Genomic DNA, 14,550 nt, shown 5'->3' on the forward strand with positions numbered 1-14,550 from the left:
GTTATGACGATTCCTCAACATGCGTCATAATGCGTAGTTTTTCGGCCACTATTTGATAAAAGTTGCATCATCTTGACACCCTTCCTTTCTTCGACCACAGCCGGGTCAACAACTCCCAAGCCCCTCCTTTTACAACAGATATCCACTATAGATAGGGGCAGCTGCATGTTTAGAGCACGCGTATTACACGCGCGACCCCCACAGGCGCTCGCGCACGAGCGGACGTTGTCAGGGACGCTACTGCCTGAATTGTAGTAGTCTGACGCAATGCCAAACCTCTTGAACAATTTGATACTGTTGAAATAAACTGCATTATGTGTGTATTTTAGGTGCAAACAAAACCAAAATTAATGTTTAAGATAGCCTGGTAATACTTTAATGTGTGTCGCTACACCTGTAGTTAATGACTGCAGGCATCGTTCTTTCTTTTGTTATCATGCAATGAAATGTTGTGTCTTGTGTGCAAATAGCTTGTAGTGTACGCGTCCGCGGCTGCGAGCATCCACATTCATTGAAAAGACAAAGGTATAGCGAGCGCATCTTGCAGAGACAGCATGAATGCGTCAACGCAATGTTGCAGGCAGGTGTGGTAGCCTGGGGCTGCTGCATGTCCGTTTATGGAAACGTCGCTGCACGGGCAAAATAGTCATGTGTATGAATTGGGCAACGGGTGGTAGATGCCGAACACACAATGACATGACTCTGCGAGGCTATGGCATGCAGAATTGGGGTTTTACCTTGTTTTAGGAGCGATCGGGTTAGAGCATGTATGTGTGTGTGACGCTGCTGGTGCGCAGATGGTCAGAAGGTGGGGTGAGAGGACTGAGAAGGGAGGTGAACGCTCTGACCATTGTAGCGCCCAAATGTTGCAGTAAGGGAGTGCATTCACAATCATGCCCCAAAACCGCATGAGACTCTTCAGACGTCTGAACGAATAAATCGTTTGACAAATTAGGTTGTTAGAAATACCAGCTAATTGAATATGTAGAAAATAATTTGGGATTAAGTACAAATTCACTTCCAGTGAATTGTAAATTGTACAACATGAATAAAATAACAGTGCAATTATTTTCATATCCTTTTCTAACTATTTTCAATTGAATGTTCAGCAAAGATGCATTTCAAACTTCAATGTTCAAACTCGGGTGTTTTATTGTTTTTATGAAATTACTCTCTCCTTTTAAATTCAATACCAGCAAAAACATTCTGCAAAAGTTGGGGCAGCTAGGGGCAGCAAAAAACAAGGAAAATGAATGATTAAAAATCTTCCTTTTTGGAACAGGTGAACAGGTTGATTGAAAACAAGTGAGTGTCTTGAATCGGGTATAAAAGAAGCATCCCCAATTGTCTCAGTTGTTTTCAATAAAGGTTCAAGACTTACAAGACAAGTTTCATAAAATATAATTGCAAGGAAGACATTTAGGGATTTCATCATCTACGGTCCAAAGTATAAAGGGAAGATTCCGAAAATATCGTGAAATATCTGCATTTGAATTGACAAGTCGGGAATTTGATCAGTCACGTGGAACCGCATTAATATACTAACATTATTGTGTAAAGTGTACATCCTGGTGGGCTCATGAAGACTCACCACAATTATGTTCTATTTTACTACACTGTAGTTGTGTACAGTTTTGATTTAATTGAATTATTCATTTATTTAATTTGAATTATGATAATGAATCAAAATATAATGTCAATTAAAGTGCGTAGTGTCACTATGCATATGAAAATAAAACTCTTGAATTTTGAAACAAACAGAATGACGGAACAAAAGAAGCATCCACTGACCGCTGTGTCGTCATTTGTTGCAACACATGGCATAAGGATGAAGCCAATAACCTTTTTCTTGCATTTATATTCAGCTCGGTTAGTTTCATACTAATAAGATGATATACATTTCTTAGAGCTGGGCCATCCATCGACAAAGCTACCAAACACTGAAATCCTACCTCATGAGGCGAAACCTTGTAAAAATGCACATCTTGTTCAGTCGGTGCTTGGTCCGTGTATTTTCTTTCTCAAGGTTTTCGCCTCACAAAGCACATGCTGAAAATGATAGGTGAGTAGATGATCTGACAAACTGTCAAAGATGAAAATGAAGAACATTTTCACTATAATTTTAGTTTGTATTATGTAGTCTCAAGTGTATGTATATATATATATATATATATATATATATATATATATATATATATATATATATATATATATATATATATATATATATGTTTATATGTATATATGTTTATATATATATATATATATATTTATATATATATTATATATATATATATATATATATATATATATATATATATATATATATATATATATATGTATATATATATATGTTATATATATATGTTTTTTTATTATTTATTTTATTTTACATTAGTTGTCTTTTTGAGCACTCTAAGATTTTTTTTAAGCGAAATTATTATATTATTCAACTAAAGTGGTCAAATTAGTTCTTTGTTTTCTTCTTTCTCTAACTTGGGATTTGGTTCAATTCCAGCTGGCCCCTGCCTTCCTGTGTGCCGTTTATATGTTCTACCCTTGCTCGCGTGGGTCTTCTCCAAGCACGCTGGTCCCCTCATTTTCACTATAATTTTAGTTCGTATTATGTAGTCTCAAGTGTATGTATGTATATATATGTTATATATATATGTTTTTTTATTATTTATTTTATTTTATATTAGTTGTCTTTTTGAGCACTCTAAGATTTTTTTTAAGCGAAATTATTATATTATTCAACTAAAGTGGTCAAATTAGTTATTTGTTTTCTTTTATCTCTAACTTGGGATTTGGTTCAATTCCAGCTGGCCCCTGCCTTCTTGTGTGCCGTTTATATGTTCTACCCTTGCTCGCGTGGGTCTTCTCCAAGCACGCTGGTCTCCTCCCCTTTGCAGAAAATATGCAGGGTAGGTATATTGGACACTCCAAAATTGCCCTTAGGTTTGATTGTAAGTTTGAATGATTGTCTCTGTGTGCTTGCGATTGCTGGCAACCAGTCCAGGGTGTCCCCTGCCTGCTGCTCGAATACAACTGGGATAGGCACCAGCTTGCTGTACCAAATACACATCCTCACCACTATGTCTGGGAAAAAGATATAAGTAATAAAGAAAAACAATTTGGTAACTTTTAATCTGCTTCATTTACTCTAAATGTTTTGTAAAAAAAAAAAGTAGTCATCATTCATTGTTTTTTAATGTTTTCTTGAACGTTTACAGCAAACATTGTATGTTACACTATTACAAGAAATATTTCTAAAAAGTAATCTTTTATATTTTAATCTGTGTCTAACAATTTATTAATCTTTACAACTCTACATTTGTCTAATTAAGACATAAATAGGGAAACACCACACCCAAGATTTAGAACTGAAGGAGCCATTTAACAAGACCTACTGTAGATAGCTTAAAATCAACACAGACATGACGATATCAAATTAAAAACATAGAAAGACGATTATGGAGCAAAGAAAGTATGCCTCTTTTGTTGATATCAACGACAGTAAAGCAATTCATGGCGAACCTTTAATAAACGGCCGCTAGGGGTCAGTGTGATATTCAGTGCAGCATACACCGGACCCGGAAACACTTTTAGAAAAGAAGGAGGGAATTTGAAAAAGGAAAGAAACTTTTCGTTCCTTATTAAAAACAGCTTTAGAAGACGTGTTATTATTTTATTGGATAGGTCACATACGTGTTTTTTAACTTTGATCGGTGGCACACTGGCAATTAATTGTCATTGATCACATCGGAATCAATTTAAGAAACTACAAGCTACGTTCTAGGACCCCAAAACCAACAACTGTTGATCATTCGACTCGAACTGAGGTACAATAGAACCAATGTTGTACTGAAGGAAGCTTTACTAACAGTTAACGTATTCATCAGCTTCGATGTCGGTGGTCTCTTTATGTTCTTTAACCGAAGCGAGTCTTTAGTGGCATTTGGTAATTATCTGTTTGCAATTGACTACTGTTGGCTCTGTTGTTGACATCTTCAGGTCCTCGATTGTACGAACGGGCTTTGCACGCGACTCACAAATACACTATCTGATTTCGTAGATTATTTTTTTATTTATTTTAACCTTTCATTCCAATCCTCTAATTGTGACGTAGGTTATTCATAGACTATAGTACATTCCGAATTACATCCTTCAAGTCTGTCACCCCTTTGTTGTCGTATGTGCAAAACGCCGTCGTAAACCGAGAATCAATTGCATTGATATAACATCTGATTCGTTGTTTTGTATTTGCCTCGTTTTTTGTTCAACCAAGCTTATAAAGAACCAACAACTGTTTTTATTTAAAAAAAAAAATCACTCACATGCTATCTCGTAATCCCGCAAAACTGCTTTGATGAAACTAAATTGTTTAACCATTTGTCCCATAAACTTTAAAAGGAATGGGTTCTATTTCGCCCCCGTTTGCTGTTATGATGGAAGGCTGGGCATCCTTCGCCTCGCCTCCCCCATCTCCATCAGCAGCCCCCCTTCCCCTCTCCTACTCTCCTGCGCTGACGAGGTGTCCCGAGCTAGACCTGTCTGTCATGGCCAGCCCTCACCCCATTCACCGGAAGCAACAAATGAACAAACGTATACTAAAGAAGAACAACACAAAGGTGAGCTTTAATCACCACTAATAGCAGGACAGCAACTTTTATCTATGTGACTTTTGTTAGCAACTAATGACATACATGTCGCTCACAGCATGTATATTTTGAAGACCCAGTGGTCGTGAAGGTAATACCGGAACCACAAATCAAATCGAACAGTGACGCACCACCTCAACAACCAAGTAGTAATCGGAGGAGGTGGAGAGATAATCTCCATGGGAACCAAAATCTAAAGAGTGAGTGATAACATGTTTTGTTTTTTTCCTGTATTCAAGCGTACTCATTATTCTGTGGCAAACCCTACTCACCTCATGACCCAGAATGCACCTGGATACTGACGGTTTGGATGTACTCACATTAGGCCAGGAGGCAGAAACCAGTGGCTCCTGGTGCAATGGTGCTGTAGTGTTTCATTTTGAACCATGGGTGGCACCCATGTAATGACATAAATGACTTAAGAGGTTGAAAACTCATGAAGTCATGTTGTCATGTCAAATAGGAAGTGCTGGCCGCTATCTGCTGAACTCTAAATACGTTTTAACAGGAATACAAGACTGATAGTTAATTATACAACACCGTAAGTAAGTAAGATTTTTTTTCAATTGATTATGGACAGCCGACTAACAGGTTTAGTCCTATTAATTTTTTTAATGCTTCACAAAATCATCTTACAAGATGGATTAAACCTAAAAATTCGAAAATACTTTCAAAATAATTATTAATCATATGTTTTAGAAAAATATTTAAAAAAAGGCTGTTCTGTAGGTTATTCAAATTCAATTTTTATGCAGATTGTCCTCCATACTAGAATGCTTTGACCCAACATGTCAGTTGAATATTTTTTTGTGGACAAATAATAATTATTTCTTTTTGAGAACAGGTGTGACACTTATGTTGATTGTATTTTGTGGACAAATATTTCTTAACAATTAATGCTTTATTTTTGTGAACATATCTCTACTGTAATACCAAAACAGGACAATTTATGTTCAATATTTTTCTGTGGACAAACGTTTATTTATTAGTATTTCTTTTTGAGAACAGGTCTGACACTTTGTTGATTCTTTTTGTGTCCAAATATTTATTAACAATTAGGTTATTTCTTTTTGATAACAGATTTTTCTGTGATCTAAAAGAGGATGCTTTAGCTTGATTATTTTTTATGGACCAAAACAAATGAAGTTTGAAAGGTTCTTAAGTTTAATCAGTCAGTCAATTAGGGCATTTTTTTTTTTAAATAACCCAAACATGCTTCGCCTTGGTTAAGGGGTACTTTGCTGAAAACATATTTCACAGGAGGTACATCACGAAAAAAAGGTTTAGAACGACTGCTCTAGAGCATTAATTTCGAGGGACTCGTTCACCTGCCATTATTTCCGCCATATGTTTCATACATTCTTTTGAAGGGAAAGAAACCCCAACCAACATGGCCACCTCATTGACGCACTCTTTAGCCTCCTCAAAATTTGTGACCAGTCACGTGTCACTCCAACACTGTCTACTGGGCTTTGGTGAATTGCAGCCAATTCTACAGCTATGCCTCTTTGAAAATTACTATACATACTAGAAAGGTTCATTTTGAGTGGACAAGACACTATTTCATGTCTGCTGGATCTGGTTCCATTAATCAACATTTGATGAGTTGGTGCGTGGTATAAAAAAAAAAGGCCTAATGTGAGTACTTATGCCCACGTGCAAGTGGAAAATGTGTAACACCAACACTTTTCTGACCTTTCTGGTTAAAACCGTCTCTCTATTGTTAGCTGTAACCCAGAATCAGAAGACTGAGCCTACCACTGCCATATTATATGACCATCCAGACATTCTTGAGGAGGTGGAGCTAAACAGCACCCTGGCTCTAAAAGCAGAGCTCTTGGCATTGCAGGTATTCTACAGCTTTCAATTAAGGGGCTTATTCAGAGGGTTTGTTGTGGTAACATTTATTTGGTATTTTTTATTTGTCCCCAGGCGGCAGAGTTTAACACCCAGAAAGCCGTTCAGGAAACATTGCAGAAAGTGGAGCAAACGAAGAAACAGATTAACACCAGAGCGACACAAGGTAACACGTGTTTTATTAAAATCCCTGTAAAGTGAGATAATAATGTAGTACAATTTTGAAAGACCACAACGGGAGAGTGCTGCCAACATGTTTGCCAAATTTGAATGAATTTTAAAAATGCTGTGTATAAAAGCTCTCATAGACTGTGTGCGCGCAATTAATGTGCTGATATCACACACTCCTCAAGTGTAAGTCAAGTCCGACCATATGGATAAATCAGTGGTGTCATTATGTCGTAACATAATGCATAGCCTAATTATTTTCTGGTTCTGAACCTTTAGCTATGTTTTGTTATCGCGTATTACCTTATTTCCCCAAATACTGTATGAAGCACCCTTAGTTTTAGGGTCAAATTTTGGTATGTTCTATGTTACCATGTAAGACGCACCAACAGTGTGGCAAAACAGAATAAATCACATTGTACATTTTTCATATTTTTGTGTGTTCACATCCATAAATTCTATATTGGTTGCAGTTTAAGTGTGTTTCAGATTTCCCACGTTGTCAGTGAACGCAGCGCTCCCCATCCTCAAGCAGTTGGTTTTCCCTTTCCCCGCAACATCGCTTGAGTTCATATTGCCATAAATACCCAAAGTTACGGGTTATGATTGTTTTAATGAGGTACAACATGTGAATTTTGACTCACAACCTGCAATGCAAAACCATTTCTTTCCAACCTTGTCGCCCAACTGACAGCTCTTATCTCAAAATTCACCAGACTAGTCAGTCATATGTTAAGGCACAACTGTATTTAGAAACAAATCTCTAATATCCTTTTGCGCAGTAGTTAATCAGCCATAGAAATTGTGCCATGGAAATTGTGAAGAGCACCACTTAAAGGCATTAATCATTATTTATTCAATTGTTGCCTTCTCCTTTAATACCAGTTTTCTGTTTAAGATAATATTTCTAATGTCTGAATCTTTTTTTTTTTTTCCTTAGGCATTAACGTCTCTCGGTCTCAGACCCTTTTCACCTCATTGGTCAGCGTGGATGTGCCTGAAAGTCATCTGATAAGCCAAGCCGTTAAGGACAGACTGATTTTGGCTCCGCCTCCCCGAAGTCTTAACAATAACAAAGCAGCAGAAGGCCCTTCCCCCCACATCTTTTTGACCTCAGACTTGTTTCGACAGAAGCCCCTTTCCGTGGAGGACGAGCTAGTCAATAGAAACCCAATGCCAACGCCTCGGCCCGCCTCCTCAACATTTGACCTTTACAGACGAAGGGGTCGCTGGGAATCCAACCCTTGATATAATAATTCTTTATTTGTTTGTTATGTAATTTAAAAGTTAAGATCATTCAATTAAAGCTGCTTTCACTTGTATCATCTCATCCAGCCATTGTTTTTTAAAGAGTTTGTCCGCATTAGGGTCCTTGTTAAGGTCAGCTGGAATCTATCTCAACTGACTCTGGCCATGAAGTGGCATATAACCTAGATTAGTTGTATTATTTCACAATAAAGTGTTTTATATGTTTCGCAATTGTGGAAGTGACACATTTTAACATTTAATACCTCGCAGGATGGAATCTTAGTGAAAACCCTCAACTGTAGAACAAATCTTTTCAAGCTACAAGAATATTACATTTGTCAATTGTCACCAAATATGACAGCAAACAAGCTCTGATGAGGATAAAACAGTGGAAATAAAGAGTACTGTCATGGTCGTTTTTATATCTTTCCAAGGTGACATTGACAACAGTAGGAATCTGCCTACAAATTGTGGTGGCGATTGGTCGTAGGTTTTGGGCCGCCAAAGTTTTTACAGGCAAACTCTGCCTGTATGCTACTTCCTTCAGCTAACTGCCTAACCAGCCACTCCTGACTTGTGAAAAGCAGATTGGGTTAAGTTATTTACTTGCTTCATGCAAGTCTTAAGTGAACGTATATGTTGCTCATTTACATCATGTTATCGGGGAGATGAAAATAAAAATTTTACAGACTGTCAGGTTCACCTGTTAGACATTTGCAAGAAACTGCACAAAAAAGGAGAAAAGACCATTTTTTTCCAGCTCATACATGAGGAGAAAGGGGAAGGATTGTACAAGTACATTTCTGCTGCGTTCTGGAGTAGCATCTCGGAACCCTCACTTTTTATTTGATCCAGAGGTCCTTAGTTGCATTGAGGTTCCAGCAGTGAACAGTAGGAAACACAGCAAACTCAGTTATTTGCACAGTTACATTTTAATTAAAGAGGGTTGAGGAAGTGATTGCTTTCAAATATAGAAAAAAATTGTATTTCGTTAGTAATATGTCACAACAATGTCCGGACTTGAGTTTTTTCCTAACCTTAACTGAATGCCTGAATTGAACTCTATCCACTAGGATTTACTGACACCAAGGGGTAAAAATGGCACACAGCAGTTCAAAAAACGTTTCACCGCTTATCTGAAAAGGCTTCATCAGTTCATGCATTAAGGCTTGGTAACTTAAGATAAGAATAACATGCTCTCCTTCAGGTATGCATAGGTAAGTCTCCAACTTTCTCCAACTGACTGGAATATAAACGGAGGCGTTTCCACCGACGTTTTTTTTTTTTTTTTTTTTACCTGACAGAGGCCTCTCTTTGAAGAAACGTTGTTTCTTGCATCCCAAAATAATACTTTTTTTGCTGATAGAGCGCACCTCCAACTTGGAGGAAATAGTTTGTTTTTCACAGGCTGCTCTGTCCTGACGGAGCCTTGTTGCATGAACTAGCTAGACTTCTTGGGTTAGAAGCAAAACATTCCAGCAATCCAGTTGCAATAGATTCAAACGTCGTTTGATTTTGACATTTTTTACATTTCCAGTGATCCAGGTGCCATTTACAAGTCCACAGGAGCAATAGTATATATGTTTTTTAAATTATTTTGAGAATGTAAGTTTACTTAGGTTTAGATTGGGGTCATGCTAAGTAAGTCCTGTGTGATGACATTGATAAAGTGCTAATGATTCGCTAACAACACTAAAGTCAGATGCGACAGCCCAAAATGGTATGTTACATAGGAGTTTTTATTTGAATATGTACAATGTTAGCCATAGCTAATGTCAATTTTATGTTTCTTAGTTCTACGGTGTAAATTATTGGTGTTAAGTGTGGATGAAACGAGTAAAGCTGGAAGACCACAGTAAACATCAATGCAAAAAAACTATTGTCTCGTTTGTGGGAAAGCCGGCATATTATTAAATTCTAAAAATGCATTACAAACCATAACAAATATGGTAAACATCAAGGGTTGTGATAACGTACTACATTACAGTCATGTTTGTATGAGCAACAGTGTGTCCGTGTCTCGTATTATATGCCAACAACGTTGCCTTTCGTATCTTGAATTTTCTCTCGTTACGAGAGACAATATTTTCTGCCGAGGCGTTTTGTAAGCTGAATTTTTCGTAACGAGAGGCGTTTGTAAGAAGAGGTACCAATGTATTGTTTTTTACAAATATACCCTATGTATGAAGTGCGATTCAACATCAGCATAAAGGATATCACGCTAATAAAAATTAACACACCTCTCGCTGTCAGTCATCCAAGAATAATAACACTATCAACAAAGATCTGATAAGAACCTGCCAAGTAAATACACTAAGACTAATTAGATGAGTGGAATGCAGAAGGTTAAGCAAGGTAATGAGGAAACTGGGCGAGGCTGAGTGAGAAAAATGAAAGTAACAGCTGCACTTATTGTTAATTAATACTTCACCATTTCTCATAAAATTACAATATTGCACAGAAAATACCTCCACTACTTAGATTAACCTACCTGTAATTTGGTGATGGTGCTTTGACCGCTGGTTTAGATTTCTGAGTATGATTCTCCATGACAGAGTAAAATGCAAAGTTGTTGATTGATCATGCTGATTGTTAGTCAAGCTCCAAACATCCAATAAATACTCACGAAAGCTAACATGGAAATACCAGGTTGTTATTTAGCAACCAATAATAGGGACACAATTAGTGTGTCAAATCAATCATCACACAGTTGAAGTAAATCTCACAGTTAGGGCTAGGCTAAACAACTTCCTGTAAACACAGGTGCACATGACTGAGAAATGGGTCTGGTGAAATTAAAAGGAAGAAAAGTTTACAACGTGAAAGCAATGTGAACCCAGAAGGTCTTGTTTTTATGAGAACATCATTGTCTGTCGCTAACCATAGTAGCAATAGTGAAGCAATAAGATGGTAAATATTGAATGTAAAATGGGCTAAAAATCTACAAAGTTGAAGATTACTTGGTCCTAAATTATTCATTTTGTATATAAATGATATCGGCTGTGTCTCAAAAATTCTTAAGGTGGTATTGTAGCAGGCGATACAACTTTATAGTCCTCTGGAGAAAGTCTCAAAAAGCTTTTGAACACTGTTGGAAAATATTAGTATTCCACAAAGAACTGGTTTGACATTAGTAAGCTATCATTGAATTTAAGCAAAACAAAGTATATATTCATCAACTATAATAGCACTAAATATTGGTGATATCACTATGGAAGAGGAGGTATAACTTTAATATACATATATTTTGGTTATTTGCATTATTATTTGACGGGATATCAACAAAAGCTTCCTAAAATGATTCTGGACCAACAAAATAATGTAAAATGGCCACCTCTGGAAAAACACAAGGCGACTAAAAATTAAAATAGATTGTAAAAACAGGTAGAGATTCAAAACAGCACAGTGTGTTCATTTTTAAATGCTTGCGAAAAGGAACGAGAGTTTTATACGACGGACCTGTACACGTCACCCAGCAACCTGTGACCTTTAACCTCCTCTACAGGTTCTCGGGAAAGGCTGTGGTTTTGAGACTTAGATGGTCATGAGAAGATCTTGAGGGAGATTTCAAAAAGTTCAAAATACCAATCATTGCTAGCATAAAACCTTTCTGCTTTTATTAGAAAGATGCCTCTCGTGGACTTTCAACTTGGATATGACTATAACAATGACACAAACAAACAGAATGCCTAGATTTTATTTCAAGCAACGACTTGACAAAATAAAACTGGGTAAAATAAACAATTGTATTCAGTGTGGTTAAAAGCACCGTCCGTGCCTTTATAACACTGACCACAAGGAGGCAGACTTTTACCATTAGCAGGAATCAGGTTGTCCTCCAAAAGTCAATGGAAATATAATTTACCAATCTGACAGATAAACTCTTCTTTCCCGCTTCCGTGCAATGTTTGTATAGGAAATAACACATTGTCGCAAAAAGGAATGAAAACTGCACAACGGTATTTATTAAAGTATTTTTATTTTGGATCATAAAATTCATTTTTGGAGCAGTAGACGGATTGGTCTCCGGAATGTAAAACATTTCTTCATTTAAAAAAAAGCATGATTTCACTTTGAAAAAGTCCCTGCAGTCCCCACTGGTTGCACTTTACTTCCCTTTAGGAATCATAATGACATCACAATGGAATTGGAGTCGATTTAACGCACGCAATTGGTCATGTCTACCTTGTTTAAAAAAGTTAGTGAAAATGAAAAATTCAAACATTATCAAAGCGATACGACTGTAAACATAAAAGAGTAAAAACACTACAAAAATACACATGGTGCAGCATTCTGGGCCCTGCCCGTGCAGTTCCTCTTTTCTAAAGGCACTCAGCAGTAGTTAATAATTTATGGAAGGCACGCGAAAGTGGTCATAATTTAAGTCACTATATGCACAGGAATGTACAAACGCTTGCGAATGGAATTGCTGTCCGTCTACATGTGCCTTTTCATGTGGAGGGCAAGGTGGTCGGATCGGGAGAAGGCCCTCTCGCAGAGATGACACTGGAACGGCCTGTGCCCGGTGTGCTTGCGAAAGTGACGCGTCAGCTCGTCCGACCTGGCGAACTTCCACCCGCAGCCTTCCCAGTTGCAGTGGTACGGTTTTTCACCTGAGGGACGAGAAGAACACATTTAGCCTACACTGTATGTGATCAAAGATACCGTGAAATAAAGCGCGACGCTCACCTGTATGAGTCCTCATGTGGGCTTTGAGATGCGAGCTTTTCGTGTACGTTTTCCCACATCCGGGGAATTCGCAGTTGTGTGTGGCAGCGCGCTTACGGGCCCACGATCTGCGTCCTCTCTTCTGCTTGAGGCCGTTTGCTTCGTCGTGCCCATAGAAGTCCACGAGAGAGGGCGAGGATGGAGGAGTGAGCATGACCCCCTGCGCGGAAGCCGCTTGCCTTTGCTGGTGGATGTGAGCGCGCTCTGCGTGCATGCTGAAGTGTCCTTGGAAGCGCGTGGACATATTGTGCTGTGCGTAATGGTAAGGGCTGCTCGCGTAGCTGTCTTGGAAGTGATGATTGGTGAGGCTGAGCTGCACTAAATGACAGTCTGTTCGCTCGAGCGCTTCCTGCGGAATGGCGCGCGGACCGAACTCAAAACTCGCAGTCTGATTTTGCTGGTGCATGAAAGCAGTGTGTCCCATAAAGTCCCCACCGGCCAACATACACGACTGGCCAACAGTCTCAGTTTTAATTTTGTATCCAAGCGACGATGGCTGGTAGTGTTGCGCAGCCGAGTTGAGCGCGCCCAGCTCGGTGTATTCTCGGCCATCTCTAGCCGCGTTGTCCGTGCACTCCGGCGAACTCTCCCGTGGGTAAGTGACGTCAGGGTCGAGAAGTTCCCCCATGAGAGTGCGTAAAGGGTGGTAGTTGTGGGGCTGATGTGGAAGAGGCCGATCAGCGCACTCCGACGCCGAGCTGCCGCCGCAGCTCTCCGGGGACTCCGGGAGCGCATAAACGCACGGCTGAGGAGGAGACATGTCCGCACTGCCGTCGGCACCGTCGCTCAAAACTTCTGAACCGATGGTATTCGATAAGATGAAATCGAGGTCCACGAATTTGCCCAATTCGTCGTCGTCTTTGGAAGACGAAACTGGAGACTTGAAGATGCCGAACTCCACTTGGATGTCAGTTGCACCCCCTCTCCCGCGTTCATCTTGGCACCGCTGAGCGGTGGAACAAAATAACATTTGTCAGGAATCGAAACACTTAATCCTACTGTAAGCAAGTCTTACATGTTCACAAAAAGTTTGGAATACTCACGTTGATAAAAGGACCCATGGACTGGAGACACGAAAACGACGCAGTGGTGGTAGGCATCGCTATTTCAGTCAAAGCCATGCAGAACCCCTGAGCTCAAATCAAACCAAACAACAATGAAAAAACGAATAGCAATTGAAAAAACCTACACTACAGAGGGGTTCCCTTCTGTCCATGGAGTGCTGCTTGTTCAAAGATGAGCGGTCGGAGCCTCTTATAAAGTGCTTTGACTCCTATGGGGGCGTGGCAGACGCCCACCCCATTCATTCCTTCCCTTCCATCATCGCGCACGGATGACAATCAGGTGCCAAGTATGCAGGTAAATCGTGTAAACCTTTAACCGGTCTACATGCACTCCTTACTCAATTCATACTTAATGGAACATATCGGTGCTTTTAGAGAATATTCACTGATGAAATTATGTTTGTCTCATTCATCAAAATGCTCGTGACCCTTTGTGAGGATGAGCGGCTTGGATAATGGATGGCGCATCAAAATACATGCCGTATTTCACGATTCCATGTTATTAAATTATCTCTTTTACAACCCCCACGCCACCCTGGCTTCCTATAGCCATAATTTATCTCTCGTGTTTCGCGCCAATCATTGGAACACTCTCACGCGGGTCGTTAATTTGTCCTAAATTGATCTGTAAATACCCGACGTGTGAAGGGTCCATCGAAACGAGCCGTTAATCTGGCTGTCAAACAAAAGACTACATGTTTCTGTAATGACCCTCCCCCCTCCCCAACTGCCCCGTGAGGCCCCGCAGTCACTGCTATGATAATTTGTTGGCCTACAGGTGCGAATTGGGGGGGAGGGGGTCGAAAAAAGTCTGATTTGACTGC

The 14,550-nt window shown here is 39.2% G+C and overlaps 2 protein-coding genes across 2 annotated transcripts; one reads left to right on the forward strand and one right to left on the reverse strand.

Moving 5' to 3' along the window:
- Nucleotides 1-3,625: 3,625 nt before the first annotated feature.
- On the forward strand, nt 3,626-8,008 carry ppp1r35 (protein phosphatase 1, regulatory subunit 35). The gene is made up of 6 exons (XM_088429786.1): nt 3,626-3,842; nt 4,414-4,631; nt 4,720-4,861; nt 6,389-6,510; nt 6,594-6,684; nt 7,627-8,008. The coding sequence occupies exons 2-6, from the start codon at nt 4,416-4,418 to the stop codon at nt 7,932-7,934; spliced, it is 879 nt and encodes a 292-aa protein (XP_088285912.1). The 5' UTR covers nt 3,626-3,842; nt 4,414-4,415; the 3' UTR covers nt 7,935-8,008.
- A 3,697-nt stretch (nt 8,009-11,705) lies between these two features.
- klf17 (Kruppel like factor 17) lies at nt 11,706-13,892 on the reverse strand. The gene is made up of 3 exons (XM_088430534.1): nt 13,706-13,892; nt 12,624-13,608; nt 11,706-12,547 (listed from the first exon to the last, which is right to left on the reverse strand). Exons 1-3 carry the CDS (start codon nt 13,781-13,783, stop codon nt 12,372-12,374), a joined length of 1,239 nt encoding a protein of 412 aa, XP_088286660.1. The 5' UTR covers nt 13,784-13,892; the 3' UTR covers nt 11,706-12,371.
- Between the last annotated feature and the right edge of the window lie 658 nt (nt 13,893-14,550).

This window comes from Hippichthys cyanospilos, chromosome 12 (assembly GCF_059441005.1).
Source record: "Hippichthys cyanospilos isolate Australia breed blue-spotted pipefish chromosome 12, RoL_Hcya_1.0, whole genome shotgun sequence".
Taxonomy (NCBI): Eukaryota; Metazoa; Chordata; class Actinopteri; order Syngnathiformes; family Syngnathidae; genus Hippichthys; species Hippichthys cyanospilos.